Source organism: Bombina bombina, chromosome 6, assembly GCF_027579735.1.
Source record: "Bombina bombina isolate aBomBom1 chromosome 6, aBomBom1.pri, whole genome shotgun sequence".
NCBI classification, from domain to species: Eukaryota; Metazoa; Chordata; class Amphibia; order Anura; family Bombinatoridae; genus Bombina; species Bombina bombina.
In genome coordinates, this window is record NC_069504.1 from 211807255 (window position 1) to 211825633 (window position 18379).

An 18379-nucleotide genomic window follows, 5' to 3' on the forward strand; every position below is an offset into this window, starting at 1 on the left:
GAAGGATTGGAAAAAGGTTTATCTGCAAGTTCCCTGAAGGGACAGATTTCTGCCTTGTCTGTGTTACTTCACAAAAAGCTGGCCGCTGTGCCAGATGTTCAAGCTTTTGTTCAGGCTCTGGTTAGAATTAAGCCTGTTTACAAACCTTTGACCCCTCCTTGGAGTCTCAATTTAGTTCTTTCAGTTCTTCAGGGGGTTCCGTTTGAACCCTTGCATTCCGTTGATATTAAGTTATTATCTTGGAAAGTTTTGTTTTTAGTTGCAATTTCTTCTGCTAGAAGAGTTTCAGAATTATCTGCTCTGCAGTGTTCTCCTCCTTATCTGGTGTTCCATGCAGATAAGGTGGTTTTACGTACTAAACCTGGTTTTCTTCCAAAAGTTGTTTCTAACAAAAACATTAACCAGGAGATTATCGTACCTTCTCTGTGTCCGAAACCAGTTTCGAAGAAGGAACGTTTGTTGCACAATTTGGATGTTGTTCGCGCTCTAAAATTCTATTTAGATGCTACAAAGGATTTTAGACAAACATCTTCCTTGTTTGTTGTTTATTCCGGTAAAAGGAGAGGTCAAAAAGCAACTTCTACCTCTCTCTCTTTTTGGATTAAAAGCATCATCAGATTGGCTTACGAGACTGCCGGACGGCAGCCTCCCGAAAGAATCACAGCTCATTCCACTAGGGCTGTGGCTTCCACATGGGCCTTCAAGAACGAGGCTTCTGTTGATCAGATATGTAGGGCAGCGACTTGGTCTTCACTGCACACTTTTACCAAATTTTACAAGTTTGATACTTTTGCTTCTTCTGAGGCTATTTTTGGGAGAAAGGTTTTGCAAGCCGTGGTGCCTTCCATTTAGGTGACCTGATTTGCTCCCTCCCTTCATCCGTGTCCTAAAGCTTTGGTATTGGTTCCCACAAGTAAGGATGACGCCGTGGACCGGACACACCTATGTTGGAGAAAACAGAATTTATGTTTACCTGATAAATTACTTTCTCCAACGGTGTGTCCGGTCCACGGCCCGCCCTGGTTTTTTTAATCAGGTCTGATAATTTATTTTCTTTAACTACAGTCACCACGGTACCATATGGTTTCTCCTATGCAAATATTCCTCCTTAACGTCGGTCGAATGACTGGGGTAGGCGGAGCCTAGGAGGGATCATGTGACCAGCTTTGCTGGGCTCTTTGCCATTTCCTGTTGGGGAAGAGAATATCCCACAAGTAAGGATGACGCCGTGGACCGGACACACCGTTGGAGAAAGTAATTTATCAGGTAAACATAAATTCTGTTTTTACCTCTGTGATTACCTTATATCTAAGTCTCTGCAGACTGCCCCCTTATTTCAGTTCTTTTCACAGACTTGCATTTTAGCCAATAGGTGATGACTCCTAGGTAACTCCACGGATGTAAGCATAATGTTAGCTATATGGCATACGTGAACTAATGCCCTCTATTTGTGAAAAAAATGTGACATTTGTATTCAGATAAAAGGCGGCCTTCAAGGGCTTAGAAATTAGCATATGAGCCTACCTAGGTTTAGCTTTCAACTAAGAATACCAATAGAACAAAGCAAAATTAATGATCAAAGTAAATTGGAATGTTTAAAATTACATGCCCTATCTGAATCATGAAAGTTAATTTTTGACTAGTCTCTGCCTTTAATGTGTGCCATATAAATAACATTGTGCTCACTCCCATGGAGTTATTTGAGTCAGCACTGATTGGCTAAAATGCAAGTCGGTCAAAATAACTTAGATAAGGGGGCAGTCTGCGGAAGCTTAGATACAAGGTTATCCCAGAAGTAAAAAGTATATTAATACAACCGTGTTAGTTATGCAAAACTTGGGAATGGTTAATAAAGGCATTATCTATCTTTTTAAACAATAAACATTCAGAGTAGAATGTCCCTTTTAATACACCACATCAGGTAAAATAATTGGAAACAGATTAAAGGAGAGAATTGCAGTACACTGTCCCTTTTTAAATTTTAGTCCATAGTTGCTCATTGTGATTTTAGAAACCTGGCACTTATTGTGACCTCCACAAAATGACATTTGGAAATTGAATTGATACATTTAAACCAGTAAATTTAGCAGCTTTTTGGCATGATGCGCAGTGGTCTTAATTTATAGAACTTTCCTGTTTAAAAGACCGATTGGACATACTGTTGAAAATTGATTGTAAAATTATTATTTTTTTTAAAGATATGGAACATACAGGTGGTGAGAGTCCACTATCCTTACTCTTGGGAATTACTATTCTCTACCACTAGGAGGAGGCAAAGATTCCCAAACCCCAAGAGCTCTATAAAACCTCTCCCACCTCACACATGTTAGTCTTTACTTTGCCTCCACTGGAGATGATTGAAGAGTAAAGGTGTGCATTTGATTCTTCAGAGAGAGGGGTTTTCAGTGTATATTGAGGCCCGGTTTCCCCTCAGAATGCCAATTCTTTTATTTGTGATGCTGTTTTTGATATTTAAGATTAATGTCAAAAGCATGTCATTGGCAGTCCTTGCCAGGAGAACCTTGTGGCTTAAAGGGACATGAACCCCAAATGTTTTCTTTCATGATTCTGAAAAAGTATACAATTTTAAACAACTTTTCAATTTACTTCCATTGTTTAATTTGCTTCATTATCTTGTTATTCTTTGCTGAAAAGTTTATTTATTTAGGTAAGCTCAGGAGCAGCAAAAAACCTTGGTTCAAGCTGCTGATTGGTGGCTGCATGTATATACCGATTTGTCATTGGCTCACCTATGTGTTCAGTTAGAAACCAGTAGTCAATTGCTGCTCCTTCAGCAAATGATACCAAGAGAGTGAAGCAAATTGGATAATAGAAATAAACTGGAAAGTAAATAGAATTGTATGTTCTACCTAAATCATGAAAAATAATTTTTGCGTTTCATGTCCCTTTAAATCTTGACTACTGATATGGTGTCTAAATCTAGATTAGTGTTTCTTTCCTTTCAGGGAACTTCAGGGAATAAGTTTTTTGGTTCTGATTTAGATTCTATTATTTCTACTGTTATTAGAGGTAAAGGGGCTTTTCTTCCTCAAGATAGAAAATCTAGAGGGAAATCCTTTTTTTTGTTCCTTTCGTCGGAATAAGGAACAGAAAGTTGACTCCTCTGTTTAAAAGCAAGGTTTTTCTGGTTCAGTCTGCAGAACTATTGCTAACTGGAACAAGTCAAAGCAGGTTAAGAAATATATCCTTACTACCAAAACTGCATGGAGGTGCGGCCCCCGATCCAGAAGTTCTGGTAGGGGTCAGATTAAACCTCTTTCAGGGGCTTGTTTTCAGACTGTTCCAGATTCCTGGGTTCAGAATGTTGTTTCTCAAGGATATCAAATAAGTTTCAGAACAAGGCCTTCCAGAGGATGTTATTTCTTCTATAAAGGTAAGACGAGTCCACGGATTCATCCTTTACTTGTGGGATATTATCCTTCCCTACAGAAAGTGGCAAAGAGCACCACAGCAGAGCTGTCTATATAGCTCCTCCCTTAGCTCCACCCCCCAGTCATTCTCTTTGCCTACTTTAAGTACTAGGAAGGGTAAAGTGAAAGAGGTGATAAAATATTAGTTTTTAATTTCTTCAAGCAAGAGTTTATTTTAAATGGTACCGGTGTGTACTATTTACTCTCAGGCAGCAGATGGATGAAGACTGCTGCCTGGAGGATGATGATCTTAGCATTTGTAACTAAGATCCATTGCTGTTCCCACAGAGGCTGAGGAGTACCGGAAACTTCAGTGTGAGGAACGGTTTCATGCTATGCAGCAATGAGGTATGTTCAGTCATATTTTTCTGGAGAGACTGTGTATTTCAGAAAGGCTGACATTATACCCAGGAGGGTAAGGGTAAGCAGTAATCCTAGAGCTAAAAGAAGGGCATTACTTAGCTTGCATATGGGGCCAGTTTCTAATATGGTTGACACTGAATCAAATGTTTGTGAGCAAACTTTTTTTGGTTGATTGGGAGTGCTTAACGTTTTTGTGGGCAGTTTTATTAGGACACACATGGCTTAATTTTCGGGTCTTAGGACCCACATGGCTAGTTATAACCGCTCTGGTGCGGTTCTTTAAGGCTCAGGAAACACCGAGTGAGATGGGCGGGGTCTATTTTTGCGCCTCAGATGCACAGTTAGTTTTGTCAGTAAACAGCAAGCTCTAACTTCTGAGGGCCCTGGTGGATGTTTTGGGCCAAATCTAAACTTTTACCCCACACTTTCGATCCCTGAGGGCAGGTAGGGCCACAGCAGGGCTGTGGCAAGGTGCTGAGAGTGTTGTTTTTCCGGATCTGGGCTAATTTCGATCCGGTTTGGAAATTAAGGGGTTAATTGTTTTAAAAAAAAATTTGTGGTGCAATCTTAACTACCTATAGTGGGTCTACATACAAAATTTTGAAAAAATTGGTGCATGTTTAGACTGTTTTGCAGAACGTGTATACTTTTTTTCTCTTAAAGGCACAGTACCGTTTTTTAAGATTGTTGTTTTTTTCACTAAATAAATTGTTTTCATGCTTGTTTGTAGTCATTACTAGCCTGTTCAACATGTCTGACATTGAGGAAAGTCAATGTTCAATATGTTTAGAAGCCATTGTGGAATCTCCACTTAGAATGTGTCCCTCATGCACTGAAAGGTCAATAAATTGTAAAGACCATATTTTAGCTACTAAAAGTATGTCGCAGGATGATTCTCAGTCAGAAGAGAATCGGGTTTTGCCATCTAATTCTCCCCAAGTGTCACAACCGTTAACGCCCGCACAAGCGATGCCAAGTACTTCTAGTGCTTCTAATTCTTTCACCCTGCAAGATATGGCCGCAGTTATGAATACTACCCTCACAGAGGTTTTATCTAAGCTGCCTGGGTTGCAGGGGAAGCGCAGTAGGTCTGGTGTGAGAACAAACGCTGAGCCCTCTGACGCTTTATTAGCCATATCCGATGTACCCTCACAATGTTCTTAAGTGAGGGATTTGCTGGCTGAGGGAGAGATTTCTGATTCAGGAAATATGTTCCCTCAGACAGATTCAGATATGACGGCTTTTAAATTTAAACTAGAACACCTCCGCTTATTGCTCAGGGAGGTTTTAGCGACTCTGGATGATTGTGAACTTATTGTAGTTCCAGAGAAATTGTGTAAAATGGACAGATTCCTAGAGGTTCCTGCCTACACTGATGTTTTTCCAGTCCCTAAGAGGATTTCTGAAATTGTTACTAAGGAGTGGGATAGACCAGGTATTCCGTTCGCTCCCCCTCCTACTTTTAAGAAAATGTTTCCCATATCTGACGCCGTGCGGGACTCGTGGCAGATGGTCCCTAAGGTGGAGGGAGCTATTTCTACCCTGGCTAAGCATACAACTATACCTATCGAGGACAGTTGTGCTTTCAAAGATCCTATGGATAAAAAATTGGAGGGTCTTCTGTAGAAAATATTTGTTCACCAAGGTTTTCTTCTCCAACCTATAGCGTGCATTGTTCCTGTAACTACTGCAGCGTCCTTTTGGTTCAAGGCTCTAGAAGAGGCTCCTCAGGTTGAGACCCCATTAGATGATATTCTGGATAGAATTAGGGCTCTCAAGCTAGCTAATTCTTTCATTACAGATGCCGCTTTTCAATTGGCTAAATTAGCGTCGAAAAATTCAGGTTTTGCCATTTTAACGCGTAGAGCGTTATGGCTTAAGTCCTGGTTTGCTGATGTGTCATCAAAATCTAAGCTTTTAGCCATCCCTTTCAAGGGTAAGACCCTATTCGGGCCTGAACTAAAAGAGATCATTTCAGACATCATTGGAGGGAAAGGCCATGTCCTTCCTCAGGATAAGACGAATAAGATGAGGACCAAACAAAATAATTTTCGTTCCTTTCGGAACTTCAAAGGTGGTCCCTCTACCTCTTCCCCTTCCGCAAAGCAAGAGGGGGATTTTGCTCAATCCAAGTCAGTCTGGAGACCTAACCAGACTTGGAACAAGGGTAAACAGGCCAAGAAGCCCGCTGCTGCCACCAAGACAGCATGAAGGGGTAGCCCCCGATCCGGGACCGGATCTACTAGGGGCAGACTTTCTCTCTTCGCTCAGGCTTGGGCAAGAGACCTTCAGGACTCCTGGGCTTTAGATATAGTAACCCAGGGGTATCTTCTAGATTTCAAAGATTCTCCCCCAAGGGGGAGATTCCATCTTTCTCAATTGTCTGTAAACCAGACAAAAAGAGAGGCGTTCTTACGCTGTGTAGAGGACCTATATACCATGGGAGTGATCTGGCCATTTCCAAAAACAGAACAGGGGCAAGGGTTCTACTCCAATCTGTTTGTGGTTCCCAAAAAAGAGGGAACCTTCAGACCAATTTTGGATCTCAAGATCCTAAACAAATTCCTCAGAGTCCCATCCTTCAAGATGGAGACCATTCGGACTGTTTTGCCAATGATCCAGGAGGGTCAATATATGACCACCGTGGACTTAAAGGATGCATATCTACACATTCCTATCCACAAAGATCATCACCAGTTCCTCCGGTTCGCCTTTCTGGACAAGCATTACCAGTTTGTGACTCTTCCCTTCGGGTTGGCCACAGCTCCCAGGATTTTCACAAAGGTGCTAGGGTTCCTTCTGGCGGTTCTAAGGCCGCGGGGCATAGCTGTGGTGCCTTATCTGGACGATATCTTAATCCAGGCGTCAACTTTCCAACTAGCCAAGTCTCACACGGACATCGTGGTGGCTTTTCTAAGATCTCACGGGTGGAAGGTGAATGTACAAAAGAGTTCACTTATCCCTCTCACAAGAGTTCCTTTCCTGGGAACTCCAATAGATTCGGTGGACATGAAAAATTTTCTGACGGTGGTCAGGAAATCAAAAATTTTATCCATCTGCCGAGCTCTTCATTCCATTCCTCGCCAGTCAATGGCTCAGTGTATGGAGGTAATCGGCTTAATGGTAGCGGCAATGGACATAGTTCAGCTTGCTCGCTTGCATCTCAGACCACTGCAACTATGCATGCTCAAACAGTGAACTGGGGATTATGCAGATTTATCTCCTCAGATAAATCTGGACCAAGAGACCAAAGACTCTCTTCTTTGGTGGTTGTCACAGGATCATCTGTCCAAGGGAATGTGTTTCCGCAGGCCAGCGTGGGTCATAGTGACGACGGACGCCAGCCTATTGGGCTGGGGTGCAGTCTGGAATTCCCTGAAAGCACAGGGATTGTGGACTCGGGAGGAGTCTCTCCTCCCGATAAATATTATAGAACTGAGAGCAATATTCAACGCGCTTCAGACGTGGCCTCAGCTGGCGCCGGCCAGATTCATAAGATTCCAGTCGGACAATATCACGACTGTAGCATATATCAATCATCAGGGGGGAACAAATAGTTCTCTAGCGATGATAATGGTTACCAAAATAATTCAATGGGCAGAGACTCACTCTTGCCATCTATCAGCAATCTATATCCCAGGAGTGGAGAACTGGGAAGCGGATTTTCTAAGTCGTCAGACTTTTCATCCAGGGGAGTGGGAACTCCATCCGGAGGTGTTTGCACAATTGATTCGGCAATGGGGCACACCAGAATTGGATCTGATGGCGTCTCGTCAGAACGCCAAACTTCCTCGTTACTGGTCCAGGTCAAGAGATCCTCAGGCAGTACTGATAGATGTTCTAGCAGTACCCTGGTCGTTCAACCTGGCTTATGTGTTTCCACCATTTCCTCTCCTTCCTCGTTTGATTGCCAGAATCAAACAGGAGAGAGCTTCGGTGATTTTGATAGCACCTGCGTGGCCACGCAGGACTTGGTATGCAGACCTGGTGGACAGGTCATCTCTTCCACCATGGACTCTGCCATTGAGACAGGACCTTCTGATTCAAGGTCCGTTCCAGCATCCAAATCTAATTTCTCTGCGGCTGACTGCTTGGAGATTGAACGCTTGATCTTATCCAAGCGGGGTTTCTCGGACTCGGTCATATATACCTTGATTCAGACTCGAAAGCCTGTCACCAGGAAAATTTATCATAAGATATGGCGTAAATATCTTTATTGGTGCGATTCCAAAGGCTACTCATGGAGTAAGATCAGGATTCCTAGGATTTTGACCTTTCTCCAAGAAGGATTGGAGAAGGGCCTATCAGCTAGTTCCTTAAAGGGACAGATATCTGCTTTATCAATTCTTCTGCACAAATGTCTGGCAGATGTTCCAGACGTTCAGTCGTTCTGTCAGGCTTTAGTTAGAATCAAGCCTGTGTTTAAACCTGTTGCTCCGCCATGGAGTTTGAATTTAGTTCTTAAGGTTCTTCAAGGGGTTCCGTTTGAACCTATGCATTCCATAGATATTAAGCTTCTATCTTGGAAAGTTCTGTTTTTAGTTGCTATCTCTTCGGCTCGAAGAGTTTCTGAACTATCTGCATTGCAATGTGACTCTCCTTATCTTGCTTTCCATGCTGATAAGGTGGTTTTGCGTACCAAACCTGGATTCCTTCCTAAGGTTGTTACTAATAAGAATATTAATCAGGAAATTGTTGTTCCTTCTCTGTGTCCTAATCCTTCCTCTAAGAAGGAGCATCTATTGCACAGCTTGGACGTTGTTCGTGCTTTAAAGTATTACTTGCAAGCGACCAAAGATTTCCGTCAAACATCTTCTTTGTTGTCTATTCTGGAAAAAAGTAGAGGTCAAAAAGCTATGGCTACCTCTCTTGCCTTTTGGCTGAAAAGCATCATCCGTTTGGCATACGAGACTGCTGGACAGCAGCCTCCAGAAAGAATTACAGCTCACTCTACTAGAGCGGTGGCTTCCACATGGGCTTTTAAAAACAATGCTTCTGTTGAACAGATTTGTAAGGCTGCGACTTGGTCTTCGCTTCATACCTTTTCCAAATTTTACAAATTTGATACCTTTGTTTCTTCGGAGGCTATTTTTGGGAGAAAAGTTCTTCAAGCAGTGGTGCCTTCTGTTTAACCATCTGTCTTGTCGCTCCCGTTCATCCGTGTCCTGTAGCTTTGGTATTGTATCCCACGAGTAAAGGATGAATCCGTGGACTCGTCTTACCTTTATAGAAGAAAACTAAATCGAATAACTGGGGGGTGGAGCTAAGGGAGGAGCTATATAGACAGCTCTGCTGTGGTGCTCTTTGCCACTTCCTGTAGGGAAGGATAATATCCTACAAGTAAAGGATGAATCCGTGGACTTGTCTTACCATAGAAGAAATCAATTTATCAGGTAAGCATGAATTTAGTTTTTTTTCTGTCCAATGTTTCAAGGAATCCTGAGCTTTTCTTCAGTCTTTCTTAGATCTGGAAGATATGGAAGTGGTTGTCCCAATTCCTTTGCATGAACAGGGGATGGAATTTTATTCAAATCTCTTTATTGTTTTAAAGAAGGAAGGTTCTTTCAGACCAGTTCTAGATCTAAATTCTCTGAGCAGGTTTGTAAGGATTCCATCTTTCAGAATGAAAACTATCTGGACTATTATGCCTTATGTTCAGCAAGGTCAGTTTATGTCCACAATAGATTTAAAGGATGCTTACGTTATTGTATTGTTATATGCTTATGTTCCTATTCACAGAGATCATTTCCCGTTTCTGAGGTTTGCACTTCTGGACAGGCATTTTCAGTTTGTTGCTTTACCATTTGGTCTGGCTACTGCGACAAGAATATTCACAAAAGATCTGGGTGCCCTTTTGTGTGTAATCAGATCTCAGGGAGGGTATTGCAGTGTTTCCATACCTGGACGACATCTTGGTTCAAGCTCCATCTTTTCCTTTAGCAGTATCTCGCACCAACCAATGGTTGGAGGATCAATTTTGCGAAGAGTTATTTGGTTCCTCAGACAAAAGTAACTATCTTGGGTTTCCAAATAGATTCAGTATTCATGAGTCTTTTTTTAACAGAGTAGAGAAGGTTGAAATTGGTGTTCGCTTCTCTGAACCTTCAGTCTTTCTCGTTTCCTTCTTTCTCATTTCCTTCAGTGGTTCTGTGCATGGAAGTCCAAGGTCTGTTGAATTGCAGCTTCAGATGCAATTCCATTTTCGCAATTTTACATGATGCCTATTCAGCCTTGTATGCTGTGTCAATGGTGCAGAGATTATACTCTGTTGTCTCAAAGGATATTTTTGGATCCCAGAACAAGTCAGTCTCTTACTAGGTGGCAGGATCATCAGTATATTTTTCTGGGGGCTTCTTTTGCTCATCCTAGCTGGACTGTGATTACTACAGATCCAAGTCTCGGGTTGGGGAGCTGTTTGGGGATCTCTGACAGCACAGGGAGTTGTGATCCTCGAGAGGCGAGGTCACCAATCAATGTTTTAGAGCTCTGTGCAATTTTCAGGGACCTTCAAGCTTGGCCTCTGTTGAAAAGGGAGTCTCATATCCGTTTCTAGACAGACAATGTCAAAGCAGTAGCTTATGTTTTTTTTTCACCTTTTTTACTTATTTTAAGTGCATAAAAAAATGTTATTGGGGTTGTGGATTTAATTTCTCAGGGAAAAAAAATATATTTTTAAATCCTTCCCTTGTTATTTCATGAACCTGTATGAAAGAAAACATAATTTATACTTACCTGATAAAATTTCTTTCATGCTGGTGAGAGTGCACAAGACCTCACCCTTATGTTTTTGGGGGGTTCGTTTTTTTTGTTTAGCACATCTTTTTTTTTTCCCCTGCGCCTTTTAATGACTTGTATTCCTTTTTCTTACCTCACTTGCTTGACTATACATTAGACTACGGTATGTGTGAGGTTGGAGGGGTTTTATAGAGCTCTTGGGGTTTGGGAATCTTTGCCGCCTCCTAGTGGTAGAGAAGAGTAATTTCCAAGAGTAAGGATTGTGGACTCTCACCACCATTAAAGAAATTAATTTATCTGGTAAGCATAAATGATTTTTTACTGTATTTTTTTATTTTTATGATTTGCAGGTAAAGAAAGAACCATTCCTTTGAAATCACCTAAAGATTTATCACCTTCTAGCTCAGCAGCAATTCCTCCTACAAAGGTATATATTTTCCCTGTGCAGCAATATGATTATTTAAGTGTTTTCATACTAATTGTATAATTTTGTGGGGTGCTAAACCTAAAATGGGCCAGCTTCTTAGCTTACATTCCTGATTTTCAACAGAAGATACCAAGAGAACGAAGAAAAATTGATAATAGGAGTTAATTAGAAAGTTGCTTAAAATTGCATGCTCTATCTTAATCATGAAAAAAAATGGTTTTATTAAATTCACTTAGGTTCTTCTTTCATCCTGAAAATCCAGCTATTGGAAACTATAACACAGTACAAAAAATAAAATAAGAATGTTTATTTGGGGCAAGCCATAACTCTACCACCTAAAAATGTGTTGCTCCACAGAACTAAAATAATTTTTAAAATGATACAAACGGACAAGAGCTGGTGCAGGTATCCAGGTAACCCATACATGGTATCAATAGTATGTATTTAACAAATTGTTACCCTGACCCCTCAAATTAGCAAAATACTATGCAAAATATAAAAAAGCTCGGGCATTCTGGTTATTTGTATTTCATTTAGTCCATTTGGAGCCAAAGTATTCTGAAAAACATTTTACTTTTTGGCCCATGAATTGTATAAGTCCATTTTTTCTTTTGGGCTCAACATTAGACATCCCAGTGACATTCTGCTCTTTTCGGAGCCGGATTTCTTCCTGTTAAAGTGCAAGACACAAAGATCTGTGCAAATCTAGATTGTTGTTATTGCACTTTCACAAAAAAGAATTTCAGCTCTGAGAACAGCCGAATGCTGCTGGCTGCAGCCTTTTTCGGCGTCTGTTTTATTACGAATAAAATTAGTGCACATGTCTATTTAACATTATGGAGCCTTGGAAGGGCCATGCAATTTCAATTTAACAAAATGTGCCTCTTATTTATTTAATTATACACATTTTCCTAATTAGTTCATTAATACATGATCATAAAACAAGTGAGCAAATGATTGTAAGACATCCCCAAGCTTAAAGGGACACTGTACCCAAAAATGTTCTTTCGTGATTCAGATTGAGCATGAAATTTTAAGCAACTTTCTAATTTACTCCTATTATCAAATTTTCTTCATACTCTTGGTATCTTTATTTGAAATGCAAGAATGTAAGTTAAGATGCCGGCCCATTTTTGTGAACAACCTGGGTTGTCCTTGCTGATTGGTGGATAAATTCATCCACCAATAAAAAAGTACTGTCCAGAGTACTGAAACCAAAAAAAAGCTTAGATGCCTTCTTTTTCAAATAATGATAGCAAGAGAACGAAGAAAAATTGATAATAGGAGTAAATTAGAAAGTTGCTTAAAATTGCATGCTCTTTCTGAATTACAAAAGAAAAAAAATTAGGTTCAGTGTCCCTTTAAGCATATCACAAGGGTTGTTTGTTAGACTTTCCCAAAATGAAGTATAACCTAATTAAAAAAGATCTCTCTCCATAATCATCGTTCCTTTAGTAGATTGTGATACCTTTTTAATTGACCTACAAAATCAAGGTTTTATTCCATAATCGTTCAAGACCTCACAGGTCTCTTCTTCAGATGTAGATAAAATATGTCTACTTCTACATCTGAAGAGACCTGTGAGGGCTTGAAAGATTATGGAATTAAAAAAAAAACTTGATTTTGTAGGTCCATTAAAATGTATCACAATCTACTAAAAGAATATTCTCTGTGGGACCAATACAACAATAACCCTTTTTCTGTCATAATCATTGTACAAGACATATAAACAAATTCAGGTATCTGGCTTTTAAAGGGACATTAAATAATAAATAAATGCTAGATAGAATTATGTATTCAAAGAAAAGATAAGTCTGAGAATAAAATGTAGATGTAATTTTAGTTGTTTAAATATTGTCAAAATAAGTGTAAAGTTTTAGTGTCTTTAAAACAATGGGAGCTGCCATGTTGTAACTTAGGTTACTTTCTCTGCTGTGACCAATTAGGGACAGTTATAAATTGGTCACTAGAGTGTGCAGCCAATGGCTTTGTGGAATATGTGTTCTGCACTTTTCACAATTTCAGAATGGATTACAGGAAAAGGGGACAAAATAAATAATGAAAGTATATTGTAGGGTTTTTATATATCTACAATTTATTATTGTATACTACCATCTCAAAGTGTTTTTTTTTTTTTTTTTTTATCCCAAGTATCTGCTTTATGTGCATTATCCCTTGCAAGTAAAGTGTGTTAAAAAAATACTTAAATGTGCTCATGATTTTAAAAATTGTGTGCAGGAATTAGCAACTTTGTGTGCACATATGGGCATGATAGTTAAATGGTCCGCATGATTAAAAAAGTTTTACAAAGTGTGACCTCTTTAGGGGCTCTGTACAACATATCTTAGATGCTGCTGATAATACTATTTAAACCTGAAGAATTGCTGAAGATTGCTTGGCAAACATTTAAATAATACTTTTTTATTTGCAGGGTACGGAGTTGGAGAAGAGTAGCTCGCTATCTGACATCGCTCTTGTAGAAGCTGCTTGCAGATTGGTTGCTGAAAAAATAGAGAAGGCGTCTGAAAGTAACTTGCCCGAACTTGCTAATGAATTTGTAAGGAACTAAAGTTACAAATATATTACGTTTTATTTTCTGATTAACACAAAATGTTTAAGAGATGCCAATTTGCTGAAAATGAGCCTATAAAATGCATAATTAATACTTCCGTGTTAATCAGTAGTAGATTCTCACATTAGCCACAATCATACTTCTGAATAAAGTGGAGCGAGACAAGGCATTTTGTAACTGATACCAGTGATAATTAAAGAAAACCATAATTAAAGCGCCATTCTTGTAAAAAAAAAATGAAATGCTTTTATTTGTTAGATCAAGTCATTTTAAGACAAGTGACCTTGCACTTCTGTGTTTAACCTCCGCAAATGGAGAAGTACTGGTGAGCCTGAGCAGGAACTGCTGCTAATCCAATCAGCAGCACTAGTTGCACAGATGAGTCATGTGACTTGCTGCTGATTGAATCGGTGACAGTGTGCTCTAAGCCAGCAGTGCTCTGCAGTACTACTACTATGTGTTTAACGCCTTTGCGGGGTTTAAACACAGAGAGATGCAGAGCACATGTATTTTTTTTTACTATAAAGACCCCTTTTAAAGGGGTAGTAAAGAAAAAATGAAACATGATTCCGAAAGATCACACTAAGTCAAGAGATCAAATTTCCTTATATGAAGTTTGCTTTGTTCTCTTTGTGTCTTAATTGGAACCTTGGCAGGCTCAGTAATGTGCACCTGTGTTTAGCATTCTATGACTGCAGTGTTTGTAACAATACATAACATTCCTAAAACACTGTTGCAGACAATGCTGCGATAGAGTACAAGAGACACATGCATGCTCCTGAGCTCTAACGAGCCTACCTAAGTTTACCCTTCAACAAAGGATACCAAGAAAACAGAACTAAATTAGTTGGGGTTTTTTTGTTTGTTTTTGTTTTTTTATCAAATTATTTTCTTAATCATGAAAGTTTAATTTTGACTTTACTGTCCCGTGTGGTACCAGTGTGCTACCAGTAGCAATTTCCTTCTTTCTTTTTTTTAAAGAGGCAAGATACTCGGTTATTTTCTCTGTAACCTCTAGAGGGGAATGTTTCAAAACACATTATTGTTTTCTTTTTGAAAAATATGAATTCCTCTGCTGAATAACAACTAACCCATGTGGGAGTTGTCCCTGTCAGCCAGTGAGTTGTAGAGTCCCAGGACTCAGCTGTAAGCAATAATACATTTTCTGATAGTTTTACTTTCCATTTAAACAACTTTAACTTAACCTTTTTTTATGAAAATAAAAAATGTATATATTTCTCTTGTAAGATGTATCGAGTCCACGGATTCATCCTTTACTTGTGGGGGATATTCTCCTTCCCAACAGGAAGTGGCAAAGAGAGCACACAGCAGAGCTGTCCATATAGCTCCCCCTCTAGCTCCACCCCCCAGTCATTCTCTTTGCCGGCTCTAAGCAATCGGAAGGGTAAAGTGAATGTGGTGTTAGAATTGTAGTTTTTATTTTCTACAAGCAAGAGTTTGTTATTTTAAATGGTACCGGTGTGTACTATTTACTCTCTAGCAGAAAGTAGATGAAGATTTCTGCAGGGAGGAAGATGATTTTAGCAGGTTGTAACTAAAATCCACTGCTGTTCCCACACAGGACTGAGGAGTACAAGAGAACTTCAGTTGGGGGGAACGGTTTGCAGGTTAGGCTGCAATAAGGTATGTTCAGTCATTTATTTCTAGACAAGACTGTGATAATGCTAGAAAAGACTGTTAATATCCCCATGAGGGAAGGGTAAGCTGCATTCAGAGACTAAGTATGGAATTTCAAGCTTACATAACAGGGCTAGTTTATGCTGGTTGACACTACTTCAGGGCAAACGGTTTTTATTGAAAATATCGTTTTTTGAGACACTTTGAAGGTTCCTTTGGGTTTCTTTCAGGGGTTGTTATCCACATGGCTATTACTAAAACACTTGGGAGTGTTTCTTTAGGCCTCACAAGCACCGGAGTGAGGTGGGAGGGGCCTAATTTCACGCCTCAGATGCGCAGTTATTTTGACTAGAAGTTCAGGCTGTTTTCACATGGAGGGTCCTGCTGCAGTTTGAGGGCCTATAAGAAGCTTTTTCCCCACAAATCTGGTTCCCAAGGGCAGGTAGGGCCACAGCAGAGCTGTGGCAAGGTGCTGAAGTTTCCTTAACCGTTTTTTTTGGCTTCGGTCGATCCGGTTTGGGCATTAAAGGGTTAATTGTTTATATTGCTAGTGGTGCAATCTTACTAATGCTTTAGGTACATACTCTAAAAATTTCGAAAAGTTTGCTGCATTTTTCACTGTTTTGCAAAATTGTGTGCCTTTTTTATCTCTTAAAGGCACAGTAACGTTTTTTTCAAAGTGTGTTTTTACTTGATTAAAGTGTTTTCCAAGCCTGTTTGTATTACTACTAGTCTGTTAAACATGTCTGACACCAAGGAAAATCCTTGTTCAATGTGTTTAGAAGCCATGGTGGAACCCCCTCTCAGAATGTGTCCCACTTGTACTGATATGTCTATACACTTTAAAGAACATATGGTTGCACTTAAAAATGTGGCCCAAGCTGATTCTCAGACAGAAGGTAACGAGGTTAGCCCGTCAACCTCTCCCCAAGTGTCACAACCAGTTACGCCCGCTCAAGCGACGCCTAGCACCTCTAGCGCGTCTAACTCTTTTACCTTGCAAGACTTGGCGGCAGTTATGAATAATACCCTCTCAGTGTTCTTGTCTAAACTGCCCGTGTTACCTGCAAAGCGTGATAGCTCGGTTTTAAGAACAGATAATGAGCATTCTGACGCTTTAGTAGCCGTATCCGATATACCCTCACAACATTCTGAAGTGGGGGCGAGGGATGTGCTGTCTGAGGGAGAAATTTCCGATTCAGGAAAGGTTTCTCCTCAGACAGATTCAGATACGTTGGCTTTTAAATTTAAACTAGAACACCTCAGCTTATTGCTCAGGGAGGTATTAGTTACTCTGGATGATTGCGACCCTATGGTGGTTCCAGAGAAATTGTGTAAAATGGACAAGTACCTAGAAGTTCCTGTTTACACTGATGTGTTTCCGGTCCCTAAGAGGATTGCGGATATCGTTACTAGGGAGTGGGATGGACCAGGTATTCCCTTCGTTCCCCCTCCTGTTTTTAAGAAAATGTTCCCCATATCTAACCACATGCGGGACTCATGGCAGACGGTCCCTAAGGTGGAGGGGGCTGTTTCTTCACTTGCTAAACGCACAACTATACCAATTGAAGACAGTTGTGTTTTTAAAGACCCTATGGATAAAAAATTAGAGGGTTTACTTACGAAAATTTTTGTTCAACAAGGTTTTCTTCTCCAACCTATTGCGTGCATTGTTCCTGTAACCACTGCAGCTACTCTCTGGTTCGAGGCGCTGGAAGATGTGCTCCAGACGGAGACCTCATATGAGGACATTATGGACAGAATTAAGGCTCTTAAGCTGGCTAATTCTTTTATCACAGATGCCGCTTTCCAACTAGCTAAGTTAGCGGCAAATAATTCAGGTTTCGCCATTTTAGCGCGCAGGGCGCTATGGCTAAAGTCCTGGTCGGCCGATGTGTCGTCAAAATCCAAACTTATGAACATCCCTTTCAAAGACCCTCTTTGGGCCTGAATTGAAAGAAATTATTTCAGAAATCACTGGGGGAAAAGGCCATGCTCTCCCCCAGGACAAGTCCTTCAAGACAAAGAACAAACAAAATAAAGTTCCTTTCGGACTTTCAGGAGCGGTCTCTCTTCATCCTCCCCTGCTGCAAAGCAAGAGGGTAACGCTGCACAACCCAGGGCAGCCTGGAAACCTTACCAGGGCTGGAACAAGGGTAAACAGGCCAAAAAGCCTGCAGCTGCCTCCAAGACAGCATGATGGGGTAGCCCCAGATCCGGGACCGGATCTAGTAGGGGGCAGACTCTATCTCTTCGCTCAGGCCTGGGCAAGAGATGTACACGATCCCTGGGCCTTAGAGATTGTATCCCAGGGATATCTTCTAGAATTCAAGGACTCCCCTCCAAGGGGAAGGTTCCACATTTCTCGTCTGTCTTCAGACCAGACAAAGAAAGAGGCGTTCTTACGCTGTGTAGAAGACCTACATACAATGGGAGTGATCCACCCAGTTCCAATTGCGAAACAAGGGCTGGGTTTTTACTCAAACCTGTTTGTGGTTCCAAAGAAAGAAGGAACTTTCAGAACAATCCTGGATCTCAAAATTCTAAACAAATTCCTCATGGTCCCATCATTCAAGATCGAGACCATTCGGACAATCTTACCAATGATTCAGGAGGGTCAATATATGACCACCGTGGATTTAAAGGATGCATACTGCACATTCCTATCCACAAAGATCATCACCAGTTTCTCAGGTTCGCCTTTCTGGACAAGCATTAGCAGTTTGTGGCTCTTCCTGCTCCCAGAATTTTCACAAAGGTGCTAGGGTCCCTCCTGGCGGTTCTAAGACCGCGGGGCATAGCAGGGGCACCTTATCTAGACGACATCTTAATTCAGGCGTCGACTTTCCAAAGAGCCAAGTCTCACACGGAAATCGTATTGGCATTTCTGAGGTCTCACGGGTGGAAGGTGAACATCAAAAAGAGTTCGCTCTCCCCCCTCACAAGAGTTTCCTTCCTAGGAACTCTGATAGACTCGGTAGATATGAAAATATTTCTGACGGAGGTCAGAAAGTTAAAACTCTTAACCACTTGCCGAGTCCTTCATTCCATTCCTCGGCCATCTGTAGCTCAGTGCATGGAGACAATCAGACTAATGGTAGCGGCAATGGACATAGTCCCTTTTGCATGGATACACCTCAGACCACTGCAACTATGCATGCTCAAACAGTGGAATGGGGATTATGCAGATTTGTCTCCTCAAATACAGCTGGA

The 18379-nt window shown here is 40.7% G+C and overlaps 1 protein-coding gene across 1 annotated transcript in view; it reads left to right on the forward strand.

Moving 5' to 3' along the window:
• PPHLN1 (periphilin 1) overlaps positions 1 to 18379 on the forward strand; it is a 385299-nt gene that overhangs the window by 133899 nt on the left and 233021 nt on the right. Inside the window, exons 7-8 of the mRNA XM_053716731.1 lie at positions 10880 to 10956; positions 13388 to 13513. Of these exons, the coding sequence (XP_053572706.1) occupies positions 10880 to 10956; positions 13388 to 13513 (203 nt within the window). The remainder of the gene's footprint in view (positions 1 to 10879; positions 10957 to 13387; positions 13514 to 18379) is intronic.